General features: G+C 39.6%; 1 protein-coding gene across 1 annotated transcript in view; it reads left to right on the top strand.

Annotated features, from left to right (window-relative positions):
* Positions 1-26419, top strand: part of cspg4ba (chondroitin sulfate proteoglycan 4ba) — a 105884-nt gene that overhangs the window by 41731 nt on the left and 37734 nt on the right. Inside the window, exons 4-7 of the mRNA XM_060822822.1 lie at positions 3717-4190; positions 4456-4632; positions 8032-8230; positions 22701-22832. Coding sequence (XP_060678805.1) covers positions 3717-4190; positions 4456-4632; positions 8032-8230; positions 22701-22832 — 982 coding nt within the window. The remainder of the gene's footprint in view (positions 1-3716; positions 4191-4455; positions 4633-8031; positions 8231-22700; positions 22833-26419) is intronic.

Below are 26419 nucleotides of genomic sequence, written 5' to 3'. Positions count from 1 at the left end.
GGGAGGAGGGGATCCTATCACCACCGTGGACTCAAATATGCAGACGGTCACTGCTCAACCAACCTTTCTCAGTAAGCGGTCACCGTGTGATATGTTCAACACAATCATTCTAAAGCAGGGAAACCTGTAGCGAAGTGCTGCCTCTGATAGCAGGTAGTCACAGTGGGAGGAGAGCATAGAGCAGGGGAGTGGTTGGCTTATTCAAGCATCTTCCTGTCGGGAGCAGTATCTTTGGCAAGTGGAGGACAGGACAAAAGTCCATGATGAAAGGACCAATTTAGCAAGCTCCAGCACTTGTGAGTAGGGCAGCTGGGTGTTGGCCTGGGAACCAGGAAGGAGCACTGTAACCAGTATGCAGCTGCTGGATACCTAGCCAGATAAATGGTCAAAATGTCTCCCTGTCAGAGGGCCCTCATTGAAAATAAGAGAGTGCAAGGCAATAGCCCAGAACTAAGACTGAGTTTCAGACTGGTAAATGGATGCACTGAGGAGTTACAGCCACGGAGAGCATAGACCAGAGCTACTGATGGTGGCTAGAAAGCTGGAAAATGGTAGTTGGGTGGACAAAAAGCCTTTAAAGATCCAGGTAGACTACCTAGACCTAACTCCACAAGATTCCTAAACTCCACAACCACCTGATGAAGGAGCAGTGCTCTGAAAGCTAGTGCTCCCAATTAAACCTGTTCGACTATAACCTGATGTTGTGTGATTTTTAACTTTGTTAACCCTTGTCCAACACCGGCATCTCCAAATCATTATTTTTTCAGCTGCTTTTTTCATGAATTCACTATTGTTTCATTCCATTGGGTGTTGATCTGGAGTTAGTTATTCAATGTTGCATATTGACTCTGTAGCCAGTGAGGATTTGTTTTTAAAACACTGCTGCCATCAGCTGCATGCAGTTCTAAAACAAAATGCCAGATCTTTATTTAACTTACTGGCCTTCCTCCTTCCAATTTATTCCATTCTTGTAGAGTGCATGATTTTATTGTGTTTGTATTAATGTGGCTTTTATAGGGATCTGTGTGAGTTCCTCCTTGCACAGTGAATCATTATTTCTGTTCTTGGTTTTCACTAAACCAGTGGCTGTGAGATGCTTCTAGCTATGCTGCTCTGAAATTTCTGGTGTTATTAAAGGGTATTGTTCTGTAAACAGGAAAAGGTTGTTGTGCATAGAATTTAGAGCACAGGACCAGGAGATTTGGGTTAAACAAGTGCCATCCTGCTTTATTGTTTCTCACACTTTCAACCCTGTTCATTCTCTCATGCATTTATCTAACATGCCCTTAAATGCCCCCTATTTCCACATTTTAAATACTGAGCGAAGAGGGTATTTTAAATTCATTCATGGTGACCGTCATTCATTGCCCAGCCTGAAATACCCGTGAGAAAATAGCAGTGAGCTGCCCTCTGAAACCACTGCAGTCCCAATGGTGTAAGCCAATCAGCTGCTCAAATTGTCATTCTAGATCATGGCTAGTCACCTAGCTCAATGCCCTTTTCCTCTCTCTTCCCATATTCCTTGATGTCATTAATGTCTAGAAAGTTATTAATCTCTATCTTGAACATACTTAGTGATCAAGCTTCCACAGTCCTGTTGAGGTAGAGAGTACCAAAAATCCTCCACCCTTTAGTGAAGAACTTTCTCCTCAGCTGGGTCATAAATGGTGGTTGCTTGACCATTCTGTAGGCCAACTTTCCCAGTTTTAGGACGAGTCCTCATCTAAAAGGAAGGGGCATTTGTGTGAGTTGACAATGCTGCTGTTGTCATTTCCAGTGCCCAGTTCAAATGGTCTATCTGGTCTCATGTCGTTTTGACTTTGTAGCAGATTTGATGCAAATAAATACCTTGCTAGGCCACTTCAGAGGGTATATAAGAGTCAAGCACATTGCTGTGGGTCTGGACTCGCATGTAGATCAGATCAGGCAAGGATGGTAAATTTATTTTCCTTGGATATGCATGTTTTATTGGTGGCTCTCTCTGCTCTAGTTTTCTGCCTGTTACTTGTACCATGTCTAGCTTGCCTGTAAGGAACCTCAAAATTAAAGCTAACCATTCAGGCTCTCTAACAGCTCAGTATCTCGAAGCAGTGCTGCTGATTGGAAGCGTTGCTTACACCGTTTGAAGATGTGGATTTTCCAAAGATATCCTCAATACAAGTACAACCTCCAATGGTGCTAGTTACTATCCTTTCCTGAAGTATTTTGCCTTTAGCAGCTGGCATTTGCTTTCACAATGACTGTACTGAAATTCCGAACCAAGTAATATGCAAATTAGGATCAGCAGTAGGCCACTCAGTCTCTGAAGCCTGCTCCCCTCTCAATAAGATCATGGCTGGTCTGATTATTCCGGTAAAAAGTGAGGTCTGCAGATGCTGGAGATCAGAGCTGAAAATGTGTTGCTGGTTAAAGCACAGCAGGTCAGGCAGCATCCAAGGAACAGGAAATTCGACGTTTCGGGCCAGAGCCCTTCATCAGGAATGACTCATTGCCCAGTTGAATTTCCTGTTCCTTGGATGCTGCCTGACCTGCTGTGCTTTAACCAGCAACACATTTTCAGCTCTGGTCTGATTATTCCCCGTTACTGCCTACCCTGATTACTCTTTCACTCCTTTGCTTTGCAAGAATCCATTCTTCCTCTATCTTTATCTTTTAAAAATGTTGAAGTACCCAGCTCCAGTGAGGAAGGGAGTTCCAAAGACTCACTACCCTACGTGAGAAAACACTACTGCTTATCTCTGTCGTAAGGTGACCCCTTAATTCTAAATATTAACCTGCTAGCTCTAGATTCCCCTCTTTACATCCATCTTGTCAAGACACCTCAGGATCTTTTATGTTCAAATTAAGTCACTTCTTACTCTTCTAAATTACTGGTGGGGGTCTCCTGGCCAGAAAATAAAGTTACAAATTCAGTGTAGCTTGATTTGACAATGCTTTATTCCTACCTTGCATTATAAACAAGAAGGGTTCACAGGACTAGAAACGACGGCTAACAGTTCTGCAAAAGACAGGCAACACATGGAAGAACAAATTTGCACATTTTGTTTCTGACTTTTGTTTGCACAGTATCATTCAGATCCTCTCTCAGCTGCGGTTTTGTGACATTTAATTTCATTGCTGAACTTGTAGAGGTCAATTTACAAGCTAAATTCTAAGCAAATGTCTGCTGACTTTCAGGTTTCTTTGCTTCCCATCTCATTAGTAGATTTAGAATGGAGTGCCTTAGGAGTACACAAGTTTACAGAACAGGAATCACCAGTCGTCTCATTATATTTGTGCCAGAAATTTGTTAGTTACCCAAAACTAATGCCATTGCTTTGCTCTTCCAAAAAGGTCTTTATTTTCTGTATGAAATAAAGAATTGTCGCTTCCTTAGCAACTCTGTAATAAAGAAATTTGCACTCCAACAATGCCTGAAATGTTACACTGTTTTCATTGTATCCTGAAACCAATTTAAAATCAACACACACTCAAAATTTACTCCTCAACTAAAGAAAATAGTCTTACTCCTGCTAGTATTTATGCAATGAAAATGGTGGCAAGTGAACTTGTTTGTAACTTTCTGTAATGGAGCTGAAAATTATGCAGGGGTGTTCAGAAATAATGTCAATAATTTTCCAGGGTGTAAAATTGAATCTGCAGTGGGTGGTAGTGAGTAACCTTTTGCAAATGCAGTTATGTGTGTTTTATTCAGTACGATCCCTTCTTTCTTTCAGGTGATGCATGAAGACAACGTGCCATTTGAAATAATTTACAAAGTCAAAATTGCACCAGCTTATGGCTATATCCGTCGCTTTGTTGAAGCAGAGGGATATTATGTTGGAACAGAAGATAAACCTGTTCTGTACTTCACACAACAAGATCTAAATGATGGCAGCATTCAATATGTGCAAATGAGTGCAAATCGGATAAAAGATAACTTTACTGTGGATGTTACTAATGGGATAGTAGAGCTGCCTGGAATTTTAGTCCGAATTGACATCATTCCAAAATTGATCCCAGTGGAAGTGCATAACTTTACAATCATGGAAGGTGCATCAAAGGCACTAACAGAGGACTTTATAAAAGTTGCAAGTCCACACTTCAAAGAGCTTAATTTTGAATATTCAGTAACAAAAAAACCAAAACATGGACATATTGAAAACTCCCGTTTTCCTGGTGTCTCACTATTATCATTTACGAGACAACAGGTAACCTGAAAATATTTAAATTATTCTTATTCTGAAAAGCCAGTGGAGGGGTTCCTGTTGATTAAACTTTATTTTTCCTACAATCTTTGTAAAATAGTGATGCATAAAATCAGACTGTCTTTATATAGTTCTCACTGACAATTGATCTCTGACTTGATCGGTGTAGATTTTATTTATTGTTCAGATGCATTGGACCGAGTAAAATTTTAAAGAATCTGTGAACGTTGATAATTTGTTTTTAAAAACCTACCACTTCACCTTTTAGGTTGAATATGAATTTATTTACTATGTACATGATGACAGCGAGAGTCTCCAAGACAACTTCTCAATAATGGTTAATGATACCCAACTGAGAAAAGAGAGTTTGACTCGAACAATTTTTGTTACTATTACATCAGTGAATGATGAACCCCCTGTTGTCGTCACAAACAAAATATTCAAAGTAAGTTAATCATTTTTTGATATTGTAAGATGAATGTGCACCCAAACACAGTAAATGAATACAAATAGAAAAGTAGATTTACTAGCTGATCTCTTGAGATGTTGCTTTGCAGGATTAGAGATTATGTGATATTCCCAATATTTAACATACAGGTTGGTAATAGTGAGAGCACAGAGGACTCCGCTGTTGTGCAAGTTCATGAGCTGGGAAGAACATAGAAATAATCTCATTGACCACAGAATTAGTGCAGTAGTGAACTGCAAGGAAAATTATATATAGGAGGTCAGAGAACAGAGTAACACAAGGCAAGGCTGATGCCTACTTAAAAATTGTAGGTCACAAGCTGAATCTAAGAGGTGATATGGGTAACAGAATTGGTAGACTTTGGTGTTTTTCAGATTTTGAACGTTGCACATTTTCATTTTTGTTTTTTTTGTGTAAGGCTCCCCCCAAAAAAAGGTGATCAGGTGTGGTAAAATATGTTCTCTTCAATCTCATGATGACGCCTTGTCGGAAAAGTTTGGTGAAAGGGTCATGATCTGAAATATTAATTCTCTTTCTGTCCACAGATGCAGCCAGACCTGCTGAGAATTTCCAGTGGCTTTTGTTTCTTTTGCAGATTTCCAGCATCTGTAGTGTTTTGCTCCTGTATGTCACGATAATCTGTTTTGAGAGATCTCATGAGGCCCCATGTATTATAAGAACCGTAGTTTTGTTCAGCATGTGTGTACTTCCTGTTTGGGCTAGCTTAATACATTACTGAATATGAATTCTGCAACGAAGAAGAAAGTGGAATAACTACGGCTTGAGAGTTGTTTATACAATCACAGTAATTCACATCTACTTATTAGAAACTATGAGAAATAGAGTTTTTGAAGCAGAACAAAATTTCTACCAATATTTATCAAATGGATAAAAACATAAAAAGTAAAAGCACAAGTATATTGTGTATTGTAAGAAAGGAACGAACTGTGTGTTCATCGCTGCAGCATAGGTCATTTAAAAAAAAATCATTTGTGTTGTACCTTCTTATCATTTCACGCCAAAATGTTTCATTGCCAATGAATAACTTTTGATTTGTGGTGATTTTAGGCTAATACAAGCAGCCCATTTATGCAAAGTAAGGCCCCACAAAATACAGCGTAGACTGGAAATCTGAAATATGGAACACAAAGTGCTGGAAATCAATACACAGAAACAAAAGTTAGCATTTCGTGTTGATAATTTTTCCTCTAAGCTGGTCTAATAAACAGCATTGAGATATTGATCCAGGAGGTTAATCTTGGTGATGTTTGGCTGGGAAGCTTGAGAGTTTTCTCAATTTGCTTTGGATGATGCCATTGAATCTGGAATGTTTATTTGAACAAGTAACTGGACTTTAGTTTAATGCTGTGCCTTTAAGATACTTTCTCTCAATTTATTTCTCCCGCACAAAATGTGAAATTCGGTTCAATGTTACAGTATTGAACTGTGGCTTGAACCCACAGATTTGTAACACAACTAAGAATGCTTTCACTAAGCTAAACCCGGAATTTCTAAGACTTGAACAAACTTGTTCATGCTACACTAGGTAACCCTGGATTTTGATTCTATCACCATTTTGAATTTTGTTCCGAACAATTTTTAGAATCATAAAACAAACTAATAGCAAACTATCTTGGTAATTATGGGATGCAAGCTTGAAATTCCTATATACAGACTTTGTTTTTAATTTTCATTATTACAGAGTGGGTGTGTAATTTAGCTGAGTTGACACCGGAGCACCGAACCTTGCACCCACTTTTTTTGTTGAGTGAAAGTAGAAACACGGGAGGATTGACTATTGCAAATGTGATTCATGTAAGCAGATCCAGTTTTTGAGAGTAGAAAGTGTAAAATGTGACTTATGGGCTTGACCCTTTCAAGATCAGATCTAAATTTACCAAAGCATTTTTAGAGAAATAAGATATCTTTTGGCTAGGCCCTTATCCTCTTTGGAAGAAGTAAATTACCCTTTGGAAGAAATCAAGTGCCCTTTGGGAATGTCAAAAGTAAACATGAATGGTAAGGAAAAATAAATAAATTAATTGGAACTGTTATTCTGTCAAAGAACTTAAATTTACTTCTTCTTAAATTGAAAACTTCCATAGCAAACGTTAAAAAAAACTATTTCACTCTCGGATTATAGGATTTGTGTAGCATGATTGATTTCACAATCTAGCATTATCACAGTGGGGTGCCTGTCAGTTTACAGTTTGATTCACACCTCCTGGTGGTAACAATTTTGATGTGAGGGGTGACTATGAAAGGAGGAGTCTAAAGGTGTGGCACTGGAAAAGCACAATAGATCAGGCAGCATCCGCAGAACAGGAGAGTCAACGTTTCAGGCATCAGCCCTTCATCAAGAATTTGGAGGGGTAAGAGGGATGAGAAATAAGTAGGGGGTTAGGTTGGGGGGAGGTAGGTGGGAAAGCAATAGGTGGATGCAGGTGGGGGGTAATTGAGAGAGGTCAGTGGGGAGAGTGGAGCAGATAGGTGGGAAGGAAGATGGACAGGTCAAGAGGGTGGTGCCAAGTTGGAGGGTTGGATCTGGGATGAGATGGGGGAGGGGAGATTTGGAAACTACTGAAGTTGATGTTGATGCCATGTGGTTGTAGTGTCCCAAGGCAGACTATGAAGCGTTCTTGTTCCTTTTCTATCAGGGTTTAGTTCTTGAAGTGATCTGGATATAGTGTGTTGGTTTGACAGTGGATCTGATGCACATCAATACCAGCCCCTCTTGTCCAGTGATTGGGGAAATTAAACCATCCAGGATATTTTTTCCATTTCAAACTCTCTGCCTGAATCCAGCTTGTGGAATAAGGAATTTTCTCAACTCTCAAAATTCAGGCTCCGATCTAATTCAGAAAATTCACTTGGGAGAAGAATCCAGTGTAATGTGTGTTAGTTGGAAACCATCGTTTGGTTCCATTGCCACTTATAGGCATGGTGTGACTTGGGTTCTACATTCCTGTTATGTTAATTGGGATAGAGGATTCATTATATTGAACAACTGGAGTCCAAGAGGACAGAGAGAACTCTTGTCTTACAATTTTTGTCGTCTCTAAAATGTAATAAATTTCAGTTCATCATGATTGTGCAACTAAAACAACTTCTCAAATAGGAAATACAACTGACAAGTGATCGCACTGATTCAGTCATAATATAAACAGCAATGATTTATACTCTCAGGACAAAATGGAAGTCAAAAACATTGTATCATTTTGAACATGAAATGGTCTTGCTTGTGAGTGTAGTGTATGTGCTAAGCAATAAATACTAACTTTCAGACGTTTCATGATATTAAGAAGCAGTTTTTATTTCTCAGTGCTGAATAGTTAAACTTACGTATTAATGACAATTGTTCTTTGTTTTATTTAGGTATGGGTAGGCTCAGTTACAGAGATATCAAAAAGTGATCTGAATGCAGAAGATAAAGACACTTCTCCAGAAGAATTAGTGTATTCTGTCACTCCTCCGAGCAATGGACACCTTGCTCTAAAGATTTCTCCTAACAAACGCATTCTCAACTTCACCCAAGACCATATAAATAAACAGCAACTTTTGTTTGTCCACAATGGTAAGTCATCTTATTTGACTTTCCAGTTTGTTTTAGAAATGCTGATGGATTTAAAGTAGATCATTGTTCTAGAATTGAATGAAAAGATTCTTGATAATATTTTAGGTGTTTCATAAGTGCAGGACCTAATGCAAGGTACATATCTGGGAAGTTGAGACAACTTAAAATTTTCTGGCTGTCTCAAATCAGATAAGACCATTTATTTGAAACAGGCTTGTCCAAAAGGGGGCCCACTGAAGGATTTAATGTGATTTGTCAAGCCTTTGTACTAAATCCAGGGAGGTGTAATTGGAAGATCTAATAGGGAGATTGGCTGTCTCCCATATTTACTGTCAAGGCTGTAACTGGAGAGGAACAGTCTGTGATTGGAGCATGACCTGAACAACATAACTGCCTGGTGCCTGGAACTGACAGGATCTTCTGGACAATAGCGACTGGAGGAGGAAAATGACAGGCTGAGAGGGAGGCAAACTGTCACCTGTGGGGTGTGGTGACAGTGGTCAGGTATCTGTGAGGTGGTGGGAGTGAGCAGGCATAGGGAAGGGGCATTGGGAGATACCAAAGCTACATGAGGAGAGGGAGAGTATATTACAGGTAGGTCACAGAGAGCGGTGGTTTCAGCAACAGCCAGCCTGGGAGAGCTCGACTAGGTAGGAAAAAGCGCATGTTGGTACTTTCATGGTATGGCTTTTCAGAGATACCACCCAGGGCCTGTGGAAGTGACTGGGAGAGGATGATGGTGGGGAAGGGAGGGGAGGTGGTTGTGTTGGCCAGGTGGATGTGTCACTGACTAGGGGATTGGACAAATGAGTGACTGCACTGAATGGAGGGGGGAATGACTAAATGACTAACTAACTAACTGGGCAGGCAGCTAAGTGAGAGAGAAAAACAGCTAATTCTGTAAGTGGGTGAGGATGTGGAAGGAAAAGTGACTTGCTGTTGGGGAGGGGTGTGAACAACTGGGTCCAGCAGGGGCCAGTGAACGAGTGGGAGAGAATTGAATGACAGCAGCCTTCCCCCTCACCCCCACTGCCCTGCCCCATCTTCTCCCACCTCCACCCTTCCCCCTCGAAAAAATGCAAGGCAGGCACACAGAGAGAGAGAGAGAGAGACAGAGACAGAAAACCCTGGCTGAAATACAGTTAACTTGAGAATGTAACTTTTTTGAAAAAAAAAGTTTTGTGATTTACACAAAAAAGAAGAAGCTATCATGGTATTCCAATAGATGAAAGACTTAACAATGAAGGTATTTTTCAATGTATAATTTCAGTTACATCACTCGGTAAACTTTTGTTATAAGTTCTGTGCCTTACAATTGTGTCCTCCACAACCACCTGATGAAGGAGTGGCGCTCCAAAAGCTAGTGCTTCCAATTAAACCTGTTGGACTATAACCTGGTGTTGTGTGACTTTTAACTTTGTAAACCCCAATTTCATGTGATTTCCACTGAGGGAAGCTTGGAGTGTGACCTACCAGAGGTGATTCCAGGTCAGTGTTGGTTAAACTCTTAACTCCAATCTCCACTCTGGTTGGTCCAGACTTGGGGAGCGTGTCTTTTCTTTTAAACCTCTGGCTCTGTTTTTGGACCAAAAACTCAGAACAGTGTTAATTGTTAGCAAATCTTACCTTTCTGGAAGTTACTCACTGTCCCTGAGTGAAGGACAGTTTAAAATGTGCCCCCTACCCTCCCAGGTGAAAACATAGGACAACCCTGATCAAAAAATTGCAAAGACCCGAAGGAATAATCAGTATTAAACTAGAAGGTGTGGTTCGTACACGTGTAGGCCTAATTTGAGGAGTTAGGTAAATGGTTTGAATTTCGGTGTACAGAGGAACCTCAACTATCTGAAGGACACAAATGGGGATTATTTCTTTCAGTTAATTGAATGCGTGATAACATAGTTAGCTAGCATCGGGACCTTGCGATCTTGTTTGGATCATCTGAAATTTGGCTAATCGAATGCCAGATAATCGAGTTTCCTCTGCAGTAGGTACAAGACTTGAATCTTCAGAAGACAACTGATCAATTGTAGCTAATTGGATCCAAAATGAACTCAACAATAGGAAGTGGTGATAACCTGTACCAGGAATTGGTACAGTAGAGGCAAAAGTGAGGACTGCAGATGCTGGAAATCAGTTTAGATTAGAGTGGTACTGGAAAAGCACAGCAGGTCAGGCAGCATCTAGGAAACAGGAAAATCGACGTTTCAGGCAAAAGCCCTTCATCAGGAAAGGTGCAATAGAGTCTGATTCTCTAAAGGTAAACATGCAGGTTGAGTCCGTGATTAAGAAAGCGAATGCAATGTTGTCTCTTATCTCAAGAGGGTTGGAATATAAAAACAGAGATGTGCTACTGAGACTTTATAAAGCTCTGGTTAGGCCCCATTTGGAATACTGTGTCCAGTTTTGGTCCCCACACCTCAGGAAGGACATTTTGGCACTGGAACGTGTCCAGCGGAGATTCACACGGATGATCCCTGGAATGGCAGGTCTAACATATGAGGAACGGCTGAGGATCCTGGGATTGTATTCGTTGAAGTTTAGAAGATTGAGGGGAGACTTAATAGAGACGTACAAGATAATACATGGCTTGGAAAGGGTGGACACTAGGAAATTGTTTCCGTTAGGCAAGGAGACTAGGACCCGTGGACACAGCCTTAGAATTAGAGGGGTCAATTCAGAACAGAAATGCGGAGACATTTCTTCAGCCAGAGAGTGGTGGGCCTGTGGAACTCATTGCCACAGAGTGCAGTGGAGGCCGGGACGCTAAATGTCTTCAAGGCCAAGATTGATAGATTCTTGTTGTCTCGAGGAATTAAGGGCTACGGGGAGAACGCTGGTAAGTGGAGATGAAATGCCCATCAGCCATGATTGAATGGCGGAGTGGACTCGATGGGCCAAATGGCCTTACTTCCACTCCTATGTCTTATGATCTGTGGAAGTAAAACCCACCTGTGCTATAAATTGAACAGTCACAATACATGCTTCTACCACCAGATGGCATATGTTTACAGAGATTACTGGGTGACTGATAGCAACCATTGCCTTTAGACAAAATCTAGACAAATAATTGAGGATTGAATGTTAACGTTGTCAGGTGCGAGACAGGGAATGGCCAAAATGTATCCCACCTTCATTTCAGAAACCTTATATGGAGTCGGAACAGTAAATCATAGTTAGCTTAATTGGAGTAGTTTTTGTGTTGTAGTAGCTATATGTTCCAATGTCTGATCCAATTCTGAGGGACTGAAACCATTAGTTTCATACCTGGTTGACTAATGTTTACCTGTTAATGATGAAGTACAGCCTAGAATTCTGTTAAGAGTCATGCATTTTTAATAACTCTGCTTTCAGAAAGAAAGCCTTTGTTCCAAGGGTGTCCTCTGTCAACGGTTTTATTTGTATGTGAATGTGCCTGTATGCATTAAAAAATGCTAAATGAAAGAAATTAGTAATTCATGATAAATAGTTGACTTCTATTTTACACTGGAGGATTGCACAGTAGCAGCAGTGTCTACAAGGTGCACTGTAGGAATTCACCAAAGCTCTTTACACGCCAACTTTCAACCTGACAAACATTTCCAACAAGAAGGACAAGGGCAGCAAATACATGGGAACACTACCACCTGCACATTGCCTTCCAAGCCTCCCACTCACCATCCTGACTTGTAAATGCATCATGGACTCTTCAATGTTACTCAAAGTCCTGGAATTCCTTCCTTAATGATATTGTGGGTTTATCTACAGCATGCGAACTACAACTAGGGATGGGCAATAAATAATGGCCCAGCCAGCGATGCTCACATTCCATGAGTGAATAAATAAAAGATGGCAGACTATGATGTTCCAATAGGTGAGTGCTAGGACTCCTGCATCAATTGGTTAGATATAATATAAGTGGATATTGAATACAGCACAAAATTTCAAATGTTCTGGTACCAAACTTGGAGTCATGACAGAAGTGAGGAAGTGAAAACAATGACTGCAGATGCTGGAAACCAGATTCTGGATCATGATGCTGGAAGAATACAGCAGTTCAGGCAGCATCCAAAGTGCCTGAACTGCTGTGTTTTTCCAGCACCACTGATCCAGAAGTGAGGAAGTGACCGTCCCTTGTATAACAATATATATAGACAAATTAACAGAATGAACAGACAAATGGACATTAATGTAGAAGTGGAAGTGATTCCTTTTAGTCGAAAGAATATAACAGAAGAAATATGAGCAGGAGATGGCAATTCTTACCCTTCAAGTCTGCTCTGCCATTCAATGGGATGGTGGCCAATTGCCTGGGATCTCAACTACTCTTCAACCCTCTGATTTTTTTTTACAAATCATATACTTCCTCTTTAAACACTTTCAGTAATCTATCCTCAAAACTAATATCATTATAGTCTTATCAATATGAAAGCAATTGTCTGTGTCTGTCTTAATATGGCAAAACAGATAATAAGGTCATAAGATGCATTTGTAGTACCCATCAGAAAAACACTAACTCATTTGGATCCTTTACGTACGATACATTATTTTATATGTGACATTGAATTCAACATTTCATGTGTAAATTCATGTGAACACAGAATGCTTTTTGCACTCTTCTTTGAGGTGTCTTGGGATACTTGCCCAAGTAGACATTTCAGCCTGGATCAGTAGATTTCCTTCTAAATCGCAAGATTGGAAGTTTAAGAAACACTCCAGAATTTAATATAATTTAGCCGGGCACTTGATCCGTGTTGAGGGATTTCTGCTTTGATGAAAGTGCTCTAATTGATATGAGACTTTACACTCAGGCTAGTCTATTACGGCATCACCAGTACCTCGATAGTACTGTCAAGAAAGGCACCAAGGGAGGCTGTGGACTTATTCAGGGATGAAATGGTAATTGCTGAGTATAAGTAATGGTGATGGGTTTAGGTAAAATGTGAGTGGTCAAAATACTCAAAAGGAAATGAAAGGCTTTAGCTGCGGCAATGAGTAATTTTAATAAGAAATTAGAAACAATGGGGCTGGATGTGGAACAGAAGTTGAAATATATGCAACCAAATCTCAGCAAGTCTGGCAGCACCTGTAAGGAGAGAAAAGAGCTGACATTTCGAGTCTAACTGACCCTTTGTCAAAGTTTTGACAAAGGGTCAGTTAGACTCGAAATGTCAGCTCTTTTCTCTCCAGCTTTGACAAAAGGTCAGTTAGACTCAACGTCAGCTCATTTCTCTCCTTACAGATGCTGCCAGACCTGCTGAGATTTTCCAGCATTTTCTCTTTTGGTTTCAGATTCCATCATCCCCCAGTAATTTGCTTTTATTGAAATATGTGCACATGTGCATATACAGGTAGTTCTGGGATAACGCACGTTTCAGCAGCACAATTAGGTTATAAAGTCATTAAAGAATTAGGGAGCAGTATTTTAGAGAATTCTTACCTCCGTCAACAACAGTGCGATTCCTGTGGGGATAGGTTTGTGTGCTTCATTCTGTACACTGAAACTTCGGTGCCGATCTGCACATGCACAGTATCTGGGCAATTCTGAGCATGTGCGGCATCAACACCGGTCTTCGTGCCATTCTGCACATGCGCTGATGTGCATGCCGAAACCTCTGCAGTGTTCAGCATATGTGCTGGTGTTGCCATTCTAGGCATGCGCTGGTGTCCCCCCATGTGCAATATCAGCGCTAGAGTGTCTGTGCCATTCTGCACGTGTGCTGACAGAGCATCTTTTTGTGAGGGGTACTGTACAGAGCAGCTTTTTACATTTTTTTAAATGTACTGTGTTAAATATTCTTCTGTTAATTAATATGATTTCAACCTTCATTCAAGCTATGCTATACTTAGCTATACTTTTGGGTGATTTTTGAGCGATCATGAGTGTCAATTTTTTGCCCTTTTTCCCATAAGTCCCATTGTTTCTATTAAGCAGGGTTTAGCTGGAATGCAACTATGATATTATTGAACTAACCTGTAGTTATGAACAAGTTGGGAAATGACATGCTCAGTTGAGGCATGTACCCTCCTTCTAGGAGCCTTGAATTTGCAGTAACATTGACTTTTGACGTTTAATATCTAATCAAACAATGAGCAGGCCCCACAGATGCAGAACTTCACTGGACCAAAAAGCCATTGAAAACCTAAAAGACACTGCAAAACAAGGCTTGTAAATTCACTGGACGCATTCCATTCTGGAAGGAGATGAATGGCTTAAATAGCTTTCAACCTGTTGACAATAAAGGAAGGGATTTTATTTTGTTATAATGGCAGAGTCAATTCAAAGACTTAAAAGAACATGCAAATAAACCAACCGAGTAACCAGGAAAAAGTGAGGTAGTGGAAATTGCAGGGGGAGGAAAGAGTGCAAATCTTTCGATGCAAATCTGAAATGAAACTGAACTCCGTGGGTAGTGTTAGTCCTGCAACGGGAAACCTCTAATCAGCATCACTAGGAGGGAGCATTTTAACTGAGTGCAACAGGTGGGTCAGTTTAGGGCTGGGGTACCATCACACCAAGTCATTGTCATCAGCATTAGGCTTAACGCCTGAGTCTCATTGAAATCTCAGGCAGGCTTTCCAAAATGGGCCAAGACCTAGCTGGCCGGTGACCACATGCTTAGGTTTGTGTGACTCTCCGACAGGAAGATAAGTGGTGAGGAGGGGATCTTAGCACACTCTCACAAATGGAAAATTGTGGAGGATCCTGGGATTAAAAACCAAGATTCCTACATTTCTGGGTCTCATGAGGAAAGTTTAACCTTTTTGAGATCTCTTCAACTTGAAATCATAGCCACGCTCAATGAGTCAGACTGCTCAGTTCACCTAATAGAATCACGGTTGGCATTTAAGTATGTGACTCCTATCTGATTTAGGTGGACATTTCAGAAGAGTAATGATAAAATCCTGCTGGAGCAAGTAAATGGGCCACTCACAAGTAAATACCCTCACAGCCCCAAAATTACACTTTTTTTTTGTCAGAACGACCTTATGATGCAGATTCTATAACTGGAATGTTAACGTGTCTCCCTTCTCTGAACACTAACAGACACTTCCCACATACCTGACAAACAAGTAAATAACCACTAAAATCAAAGTTACTTACATTAAGGTTCAAACAAAAGGCCAGAAAAATACCCAGAAAAATATTGTTCCTGAAGCTCAGTTATAGGTCAGACTTGGAGAGGTCAGAAAGAGTTACTTGGCATGCTGCAGAGAGGTAAATTCATTGGCAAACAAAATAAAAGATGTTTGAAGATTAAAAAGCAATTAACTAATCTGCATTTGATCTCTTCATGTAGAAATAAGGACACAATTAATATAATATCCTAGATTTAAGGAGGTACGTGTATATTTGGGACATTGAACAGAGGTGAATGAGCAGGTTTTGCACCTCATACACATTTTCTATTTCTGTTTCAGACACCTAAATGTGTGCAGTGTTTTTATTCTTAATTTGATAATTTAATTTTTCAATTGCTTTCCATTGGATTGTTTTGATTAACACCTCTCCAGTTGTATTTCCAACTACTAATTGGAGGGATTACTATTTTACGAATATTTGTCCTGTTAATTTAAATGTACAAACTGGAAGATATCAAACCCGTGATAATTTTCCACAAAATATTTCCCATTGCATTTCTCGCAAGAAACAGTTGCTAGCTATTGGGCAGATCAAGTTTTTAAATGTCCTGCAATTTGGTTGAAAATGTTAGCTTTACTTTGGAAGAAGAAGAAGAACAGTTTGTTAAAAGAATTAGGTAATTCAAATGTTCTTTATTGTGGTGTAAATATAATTGAAATGAAATAATACTATTTCCCTATGTTAATTATTATAATAGCCTACAGTGAATTCATTCCAAATCTTGAGTGATTATACTCTGTTACAATTCATTCGAATGTTTCTTTTGACCTGTGACTGCTGCAAATAAGCATTTGCTTTTTAATTAGGGGAAGCCCTGATCCTAAATAGAATAGATGACACATTTATGAGTATCTGTGGGAGATGACTTATGTTTCATAACTCTGTTGTCTGGCTGCTGAGTGTCTTATTTCCATCCACTTAACAGATGTAAGTGTGTTCTGAGGGTGTTCATGATGTACTCTGTTTATAGTAGACAAAATGAATTTGACAACACACTTAGGTGAAAATATTACAGCTTTTTTTAATGTCCTCTTGATGTGGATTCAGAATAGCTGAAGGGAGTACATTTGTGATCATGGTAAGATGGTCATTGAGTGACATAGTCTTTGATAATTTTGAAGTAATTTGAAAACAGAAGGAAAGGTCTTATATTAATTGGAGTGTGAGGTGCTCTTCAGTCAATAGGAAAAATGTTATCAGAATGATGGTATATTTACCATAACAGCATTGTATTCATAGATACAGCACAGAATAGGCCTTTTGGTGCTGAGGGTTATTCCTAATCTAAAACAAAATAACCTAACCTACACACCCCTCAATTCACTGCTGTACATGTGCATGTCCAGCAGTCGTTTAAATGTCCTTAATGACTCTGCTTCCACCACCACCGCTGGCAATGCATTCCATGCATTCACAACTCTGTGTAAAGAACCTATCTCTGACATTTCCTCTATACCTTCCTCTTAATATCTTAAAACTATGACTCCCTCTTGCCAGTCAATCCTTCCCTGGGGAAACATCTCTGGCTATTGACTCTAACTATTCCTCTCATTACCTTTATAGCTCGATCAGGTCACCTCTCTTCCTCCTCCTCTCTAGAGAGAAAGGTCCGAGCTTAGTTAACCTCTCTTCATAAAACAAGCCCTCCAGTCCCGGCAGCATCCTGGTGAACCTTCTTTGCACCCTCTCCAAAGCCTCCGTATTTTTCCTATAATAGGACGACCAGAACTAGACACAATATTCCAAGTGTGGTCTCACCAGGGACTTGTAGAGATGCAGCAAAACCTTGCGACTCTTGAACTCGATCTCCCTGTTAATGAAAGCCAAAACACCATATGCTTTCTTAACAACCCTATCCATTTGGGTGGCACCTGTTGAGGGATCTATGCACTTGAACACCAAGATCCCCCTGTTCCTCCACACTGCCAAGAATCCTGTCTTTAATCCTATATTCAGAATTTAAATTCAACCTTCAAAAATGCATCACTTCGCATTTATCCAGGTTTAATTCCATCTACCATTTTTCAGCCCAGCCCTACATCTTGTCTACGTTGCGCTGCAGCCTGCAATAGCCCTCAATACTATCAAAGACACCTCCAACCTTTGTGCCATCAGCAAATTTACTAACCCACCCCTCAACCTCCTCATTCAAGTCATTTATAAAAACTACAAAGAGCAGAGGCCCAAGAACACAGCCCTGCGGGACACTACTCAACACTGACCTCCAGGCAGAATACTTTCCATATTTTTTAAAATTCTAAAATGCAGTTAATGAATAAATATTTTAGGAATTTAATCATATCAGCACATGAATTAACTTTCTTCTGTTAAAATAAGCTTAATTTAAACATTACTGCTTTTGTCAATACACATGATAATTTGAATTAACTTTCTTCTGTTAAAATAAGCTTACTTTAAACACTACTGCTTTTGTCAATACACATGTTAATTTAAATGTTTGTGCTAATCAAGATAATGGGCGGCACAGTGGTTAGCACTGCTGCCTCACAGCGCCAGAGACCCGAGTTCAGTTCCTGCCTCAGGCAACTCTCTGTGGAGTTTGCACATTTTCCCCGTGTCTGCATGGGTTTCCTCCAGGTGCTCCGATTTCCTCCCACAATCCAAAAATGTGCAGGTTAGGTGAATTGGCCATGCTAAATTGCCCGTAGTGTTAGGTGAATGGGTGAAATGTAGGGGAATGGGTCTGGGTGGTATACGCTTTGGCGGGTCGGTGTGGGCTTGTTGGGCCAAAGGGCGTTTCCACACTGTAACTAATCTAATCTAATGAGTCACAGTCCAATCAAGCATCTAATACTTTCCTATCCTGCATCCATTTTCCTTACTCATTGTCAGAATAATTACATCAAAGCAAAATTTGGATTTTTTTTGTTCAGCTCCATAAGGATGCCTCAGTGCAAGAGCCCTATCTGCACAAGTATCTGTGAATTTTCTCAAACCCAGATGTTTCACTTTTACCACGTTATGGTCATTGGGGAGACTACTGATGTTTCTTCAGTTGAAGTAGAGGAAATGAATTTTTAACATGTTTCCTTATCCCACCTCCAATCCATTTTCATTTTACTTTCATTCTTAAAAAGATATATCTCCCTGGGAAGAAAAGGCACAGAAAAAAGTAGAATCTGCAAAGTTAATAATGTGAGTTGGAAAGGTGGTGGAATTTGGTTTAAATATACATTTTTCTCTCCATGAGCAATATCATGGACGTCAGCCATTCACAATAATTTGTGTTACATTATTTCAATGCTTCCATGGCTATAGAATAGCGTATCGTTCAACCCACAGAGTGTTGCCACTGGAAATGTTATGGTTTCACATTCACCTTTTAGGTTTCTGAAGAATGTCAGTACCTGCATTTTATTGAATGGAATGTATACTACTACCAATAAGGAATGTGATGAAAAGGTGCAGAAAATCACAGAGTGATGGTTGGTAAATTTGCAGAATTCATGAGTGGATCTGAGTCTGAGAACTCCCAATCCAGAAAAGTGAAGGCAGTAGATTCATTAAAATTCGTAGGTCTAAACAGAAACATAAGGAGAATCCATTTGCACTGGCAAAAGGGGTTAAGATCTAGAAGACATCCATTTAACCATTGACAAAAGAAGCAATTGCGTCACGAGGAAAATCCTTCACAATGGAAAATATACAGCAGATTCAAATTTGGCTTTCCATAGTGACTTAGTATGTACTTCATAGAAAAATAATAGATGGCTAGGGGCGAAAAGGGCAGCATAGTGAAACTGGCAGCATTGCTTTTGCAAAAGCCAGCAGTGGCACGATGGGCACATGTCCAGTGATATGGAAGGTCAAAGACATATAAAAGTGCCACTATTTCATTTGGAGAGAAAAAGGTCAAAACAGTAGATCTGCTATTGGTTTAGCGTCTCCAAAACAGTCAGGCAGAAGAAAAGTAATCCTGAGTGGCATAGAAGTCAGTAAGAGAGAAACCCCAGAAACAGAACCTTTTTGTGGTGTCAAGGCCGTAGAAAACCTGAAACATGCTAAGGTGTAAGTGAGCTGACTTAAGAGTTCTCTAAGAATAACGCAAAGACACCCTAACTATAGAAAATAGCATTAAATAAATAAAAATCCTTAAAGAAACCAATCACATCCATGCCAAGGGAACAAGGAACTTTAAAGAGTTACCTTATCTCAATTTTAATGAGGTTTGAGTGTCTGCAAGATTGGTTTTGAGGGTCAAAACTTTATTTTTGATAATTGTAATTGACCACTTTCAAAAAGGTTTTTTTTGTATGGTGTAACAAAGCTCACTTTTTTTTTCTTATTATAGGTTTCTATGTTTTTAGAAAGTACGTTGGCAGCCTCTTGTGAAATGGTCAGTGATTGACATGGTAAACAAATAGTAAAATTAAAACTTGTGGTCTGTCTATCCAGGTTTCACTCTAGAACCTGTCCAATGTTACTATTGGCTGGGATTATGACATCACTGCCAAATAGCTTGTAAGTAGGGACAGGCAGTAGATCTTGTTCTCATTGGTTCCCAATATATTCCTGCCTTCAATCTTAAAGCAGCACCCACAATTTTTCCAGTCATCTTCCTCATCTCTTCCTTTAGAACTCTCTTCCCAATTTCTACTCCATTTGTAGAGGAGCAGGAAAATCTATCTCTATGATTCTATTCAGCTATTCTGATCTCCTGCAGTGAATTTAATCCTCATGGTACACTTCTGGCTGTATTTTCTTTTGGTTCATAGTTGCTATAAGCAGGAACTCACTTGTTTATCCTCCTCTGCATATGATGTCAATTCTTGTGAACCAACAAAAAGCACTAGGTCTGTTTCCAATTACACATTGATTATATCTAACTCAACCTTCTCCATCCATCTTCAAATCAAAGATTATGGTCACAAGGTCTAGATGATACAACCTATCCAAAAGGAGCAAATGCAAGGTATAAACATGCAACAGGACAAGCAAGAGTAGGCTACACTGCCCTTTGAGCCTGCTCAGCCATTCTATAAGATCATGGCTCAACTGTGTTCCTGCACTTCCCCTATCATTTTTAACCCCATTTGATAATCAAGTGTCTATCTACCTCAGTCTTAAAAAATATTCAAGGAGAGAAAATATGGGAGGAATCTTATTCACACAATGAGTGATTTGGGTCTAGAATGCATTGCCTGGAAGTATGTTGGAGGCAGGTTCAATTGAGGCATTCCAAAGGACATTTGATGATGGTTTCAATTTAAATAATGTGCAAGAGTAAGGGGTAAAAGCAGAAGAATGGCACTACGTCGCAGTACTCATTTAGAAAGCTGGCATCAGCAGTTTGGGCTGCATGGCCTCTTTGTGCATTGCGACACTTGTGTGATTCGACAGATCAATGTGTGCAAAGCCAGAGCTGCTATTTTTGACTTTGAACAGCTGTCATCTCAGAATTATATGATGGGACTTCCAAGTTGATCTTCCTCCATTAGACATCTCAATTATCAACACAACTTCACTCCTCTTCAGTGCCACTCCTGTCTTGTGCACATAATAGAAACCCTTCTAGACCATGCTATTGTCAACCTTTTAGATTAATAGGTCATGTACCTACAGTGTCACAGCTCACATCCCCAACTGTGCAATGTCCTGCACCATGATTGCCCCATCCTCTGCAACTTCAGGTGTCTCACTTCCAGATAGTTCCATACCCTTATCTGATCCCACTTTACATCCCTGCCTTACATCTAGACCCTCTATTCATCTGCCACTTTAAACTCTCGCTGCTCCTACCTGCCAAAACTCTCCATCCAGTTCCTGTACCTTGGCATTGTCCACTTTTGTTTTTTGGATGTCATCGGTCCAAATATGCCTTTTGGTATTCACACACACTTGAATTTTCTTCAACAGAATCTTTCCTGCAAAAAGTGTCAATGCCTGGTTAACAACACTGCTGACACTCCTGTCATTTGCTATACAAAAAAAAAACCACACACACACACACACACACACACACACGTCATGAAACTAACTTTATGACTCGGAGAATCAAGTTGTTAAGTAATAATGAGTCACTTAATCTAAATATGATGGGCCATCCTGAAAGATAAAACTGGTCCCTTTTATCTAAGTTTATTGAATATGATCTTTTAATGTTATTATGTTAGGTATTGAAAGTTTTGAAGCTAAACATGACTGTTGATTCCTTACAGGTAAAAGAGCAAAAAACAAATTCATGTGCAACAGAGATACTAATTTAAGTTCAATGCTGGAACCATCAAGTGGGCTACTTAGAAGAAATCCTTTTCCACAAGTGATAGGCTAGAGAGAAGCCCAAAATTTAAGCAGAGGGGTCAAACCATTGTAATACATAAGAGGGCTAGTAGTTTTGCAGTTTGAGTTAAAATGCCTCCTTTATGCTTGAAATTTCACCAGAGAAATATTAACAATTCAAGGGTTGAGTTAATTACCTCTTCTGTCTTTAAGATATGTCTTTTTTGTTGTTGTTTGTCAATTCCTACAAATTAATCCCTTTTGATATTGAACAAGCTTAAATAATAAAGTGAATGATGGACAAGTAGGAATGATGGCTAATTAAATCTTGCTTGTCTTCATTACTTTCTAACAATCTTAATTATTAAGACTTCATTCTGAAAGTTCCTAATGAGTGTACTGGGAAGCAGACAAAATATTGATTGAGTTGGAATTTAGTGAAGAATCTGATTTCAGGATATTTTGTGGTCCAGTGGGTAGTGTTGCTGCCTCTGAGCCAGAGGCCCTGAGTTTACGTTCTACTTCAGGGACTTGATGGCCAACGAAGTTCTGGTCCTAATACAGGCAAAGAGGTCAGTTGACTCAAATGAAGTGACAGCTAGCATTGCTGCCAGAAGTATGGGTTTAATCTGTATTTCATGGGAGTAGATTTGGGTCGCTAGTCTTTGCCCTATCAGTGGTGACAATCATGGTGCTGTGGGTCTGACTGCCTTTGGTGGAGAACCCAAGAAGATCATCTTGCATTTGGTCCCTGAACTTTTTCTTGTCAAATGAGAGGATAAGTGCTGTTTGCTATGACTGGAAGACGCTAGATGGTATTATCTACCAGACTCCCATTTCCTGGGTTTGTTAGGAATTTCACCTGGTGGTTTAATGTTGCTCTGAAATTCTTGGCCTTGTAGTGTGAATGCCAAAGGAGTATCACAAATGGAGGAAGCCCATACCTGCTTTTTGGGAGTACCCTTGACCCAGAAATTTAGATGGATGGTAAGGCTGAGAGTCAGGAACTTCTGGGATGCCCCTGGTTAAATGAGTTGCTTTCCTGAAATGAAGTTTTTAATATATTCAGTTTGCCATTCTGATTGTTTGTTTTTTTTTTACCCCCAGGAGCCATGTCAGGTGGATTTAACTTCCAGGTTACAGATGGACTAAACTTTGCTCCTCGTCAGATCTTCAGCATTACTGCTGGAGCATTGGTCATTAATATGGAGGAAAACAATGGTTTAAGAGTTTTTCCAGGTAAGTTGTCACTTATTCATTTTGACCCATGTATATTTTGCTAAAGTGCTGTTAAGTATGAAATTGTCTGCCACTGAACCAATATAGATTTATTTTTGAATACTGTTTCTGTGAACAGCTGGATTTTGTTTCTTTTTAATAACATTCTGTTCAGTTCACCAAGACCTATCCAAGTATTATTTATATGACATTTATTCTAAGATTAGGAAAAATAAGCTGTAAAATATATGCAGTAAATATAATGGATAGACTCAGCAGGATGGAAGTTTCTGTTGGTTATCAAGGATGAAAGAATGTTATTTGCACTGCCATCAAGAACAATTATTATCTGGTCATCTATTTAATGTTTATGATTAAGCTAATTATACTTTTTAATATTTGTAGTGTTGCTTTTTTTTTAACAAGAGTGCTTTGGTCTAATATGGCCCTCTTCTTTCAACATAAACGTATAAAATCAAAAGATGGGAAGAAACCATTTAGTCCATTAACACTGTCTTCTGATGTCATGGTATAATTGATGAATAGTCCCCATCTATCACCACCACCTGTCAAGCCTTACAAAATTCAGACAAATAAACAGAGAAAATAACATGAGTCAGGGAAAAACTGACCCGAAAAAGGATCATATTAGATCTGGAAGGTTTATACCCGACTTGCTGTGTCCATATGCAAGTGGTTATGCTGGAGACAGTAAAGAATTCTTCCAGCTCCTTTTGAAAGCATGCTGTGAATTTGCTCTCAATGTTCCCTATAAAAGTGTTGCAATTACACTGCCCATGGAAGATTAGCACCATAACTATTTTCTGTTTATAATTTGAACATTTTATTAGCCACCACTGCCTTTATCAGCAGAGCTTTCATTCCTCGATCAGAACTGCAAATGCACCATTTCATTACAAACCATGCTACAGCATTATAAATTTGTTTGTAAAGTAATAATAACATTTACAACTTAAAATCTAAATTTACCTACTTTCATGTCCTCCAATAAACTTACCAAACTATGAAGTTCTATAGCAGAAAATATATCTGTAAAATTCACTCATACCTGATCTCCAGCCAATCAAAAGATTAAATAATAAAAGTTTCAACATGACAGTGATAATCAAATTCTGATCTAATTTTTGTGGTATTCTTCAAACAAAAGTTAACTTAGTAACAGAAAACCCATTTAAACCACTTACTTTTTGATGGTGGATTAAAAACTAAGGACATGTAGAAAAGAGCTGAATTTCAGACATGAGGTGAGACCGACTGCCCCTGGTAACAAGGCCACCTTTGACTAGGTGGGGCATCATGGATCCTCAACAAACTAGTGTTAATGGGAATCAGAGGAAAGGTTTTCTGCTGGTTAGAGTCATACCTGATCCAAAGGTTGTGGGTGATGGAGGTCAGTCATTCAACTCAAGCACATCACTGGGATTCCTCAGGGTATTATCCAAGGCCCAACTGTCTTCAGCTGTTCCATTGCTGACTTTTTCTCAATCATCACGTCAAATTTGAGTGATCCCTGCATAATGCTCAGCACCATTTATGACTCCTTGGGTATTGAAACATCCATGCTCAAATACAGTAAGACCTGGACAGTATCCAGGTTTGGGCTGATAAGTGGCAAGTAATGTTTATGCCACAAAAATCCCAGGCAACCATCACCCTTTGACATTCGATGACATTACCATCAACAAATCCCCAACTATCAAAATCCTTAGGGATTTCCATTGATAAGAATGTGAACTGGTGTACTTAGTCATAGAAGTGCAGTGGCTACAAGAGGCTAGGAAACCTTGCAACAAGTAACTCTCATCCTGATGTTCCTAAGCCTGTTCACCACCATAAGTCAGGAGTATGACGGAATGGTTGCCATTTTTCTGGATGAGTGCAGATCCAACAACACTCAAGAAGCTTGACACCATCCAGGACAAAGCAGCCACCTGACTGGCACCATATCTACAAACATTCACTAACTACATCTCTCAGTTGAAGGAGTGTATTCTATCTACACGATGTACAGCAGAAGTTCACCCAGGCTTATTTTTGACAGCACCTTCTAAACCCACCCCCACCACCATTAAAAGGACAAGGGCATCCAATAGATGAAGAAACCACCATTGGCACGTTCCCCACCAAGCCACTCTCAATCCAGACTTGGAAAGAAATGGCTATTCTTTTCACTGTTGCTGTGTCAAAGTCCTGTAACTCCCTCCCTATCAGCATTGACAGTCAACCCACAACACTGCAGCAGTTCCAGAAGGCAGCTCTCCATCTTCTCAAGGGCAACTAGGGGCAGGCAATAAATATTGGTGACATCCACATCCCATGAGTGAATTTAAAAAAATCAAACTCATGAGCTTCTACTTTGTAAGCATTAGGCACCAACAGCCTAATTTATTGATTTTTAATTTGTTTGCTCATCTGAGTTTCCTGAGCTGACTTTGGAATCTGACACATTTTTGTGTTTTCATTTTCTGTTAAGTGCAAGCCATGTAAATTCACTTCCCAGACATTTGGTTGTTTAGTTTATAGTTATCTTTAAGATGGAAAAGGGCGTGTTGCAGCACTTGATGTTTACATTCTGGTGTCTTTGTGCTTAAACCAAATCTAGGACGAACAGCCAGTAATGTTTGGCAAACAAGCCTGTAGGCTGGAAATTGTTTTTCAAACAATGTTGCTGATGCTTTGCAGCCAAAGTAAAGAGGGCTTTCAATAAGCACACCACCACTACAAAGTGAAGCTTGCATACTTATGAGTACAAGGGTCTAATATGGTATTGAGCTGAAAAATGTGTTGCTGGAAAAGCGTTGCAGGTCAGGCAGCATCCATGCAGCAGGAGAATCGATGTTTCGAGCATAAGCCCTTCTTCAGGAATGGGCTAATATGGTATTGATAGCTGCCCTTTACTTACAATATAATTTACCAGAAACAACTTGAGGTACCTACCACACTTATCTGAGCTCCAAAAACCAATAAATATTTGCACTGTCAGGATGCTGCACTCAGCCTGAAATGAAAGATTTCTTGACAGAATGCTGAAAAAGCAAAAAGACACAGCTTGTCTTGCATCATTTATAAACTGAGTAGCAAGAAGAAAGTCCAAAAACTTTGCAATTCTTTTTGGTCAAATTTAGTGAGGCCTGAATGGCAGTTTATGTAGGAGATGACTATGGATTGACAATTTTGTGTCACATTGACATTGCAAAATAAGAAAATGAAAATCACAGGTTGTTCTTCAATATAGCCTTTAGCTATATTATTCAAGTAGCCCTAGTTGATCAAAATTAATTATCAGCAGTCAAACAGTTGAGATTTGAGCCATTTCTAAGATGCAGGTACGATGCAGTCAATAGGTTCCTAGTCATCTGTGGGTCCATGTGACACTTTAGAACTCTTCCTTAGCTAAGAATATGAGAAGGATGTCGTGAAACTTGAAAGGGTTCAGAAAAGACTTACAAGGATGTTGCCAGGGTTGGAGCTACAGGGAGAGGCTGAATAGGCTGGGGCTGTTTTCCCTGGAGCATCGGAGACTGAGGGGTAATCTTATAGAGGTTTATAAGATCGTGAGGGGCAGAGATAGGGTAAATACACAAGGT

Source organism: Hemiscyllium ocellatum, chromosome 1, assembly GCF_020745735.1.
Source record: "Hemiscyllium ocellatum isolate sHemOce1 chromosome 1, sHemOce1.pat.X.cur, whole genome shotgun sequence".
Lineage (NCBI taxonomy): Eukaryota > Metazoa > Chordata > Chondrichthyes > Orectolobiformes > Hemiscylliidae > Hemiscyllium > Hemiscyllium ocellatum.
This window is presented reverse-complemented; position numbering and strand designations above follow the sequence as displayed.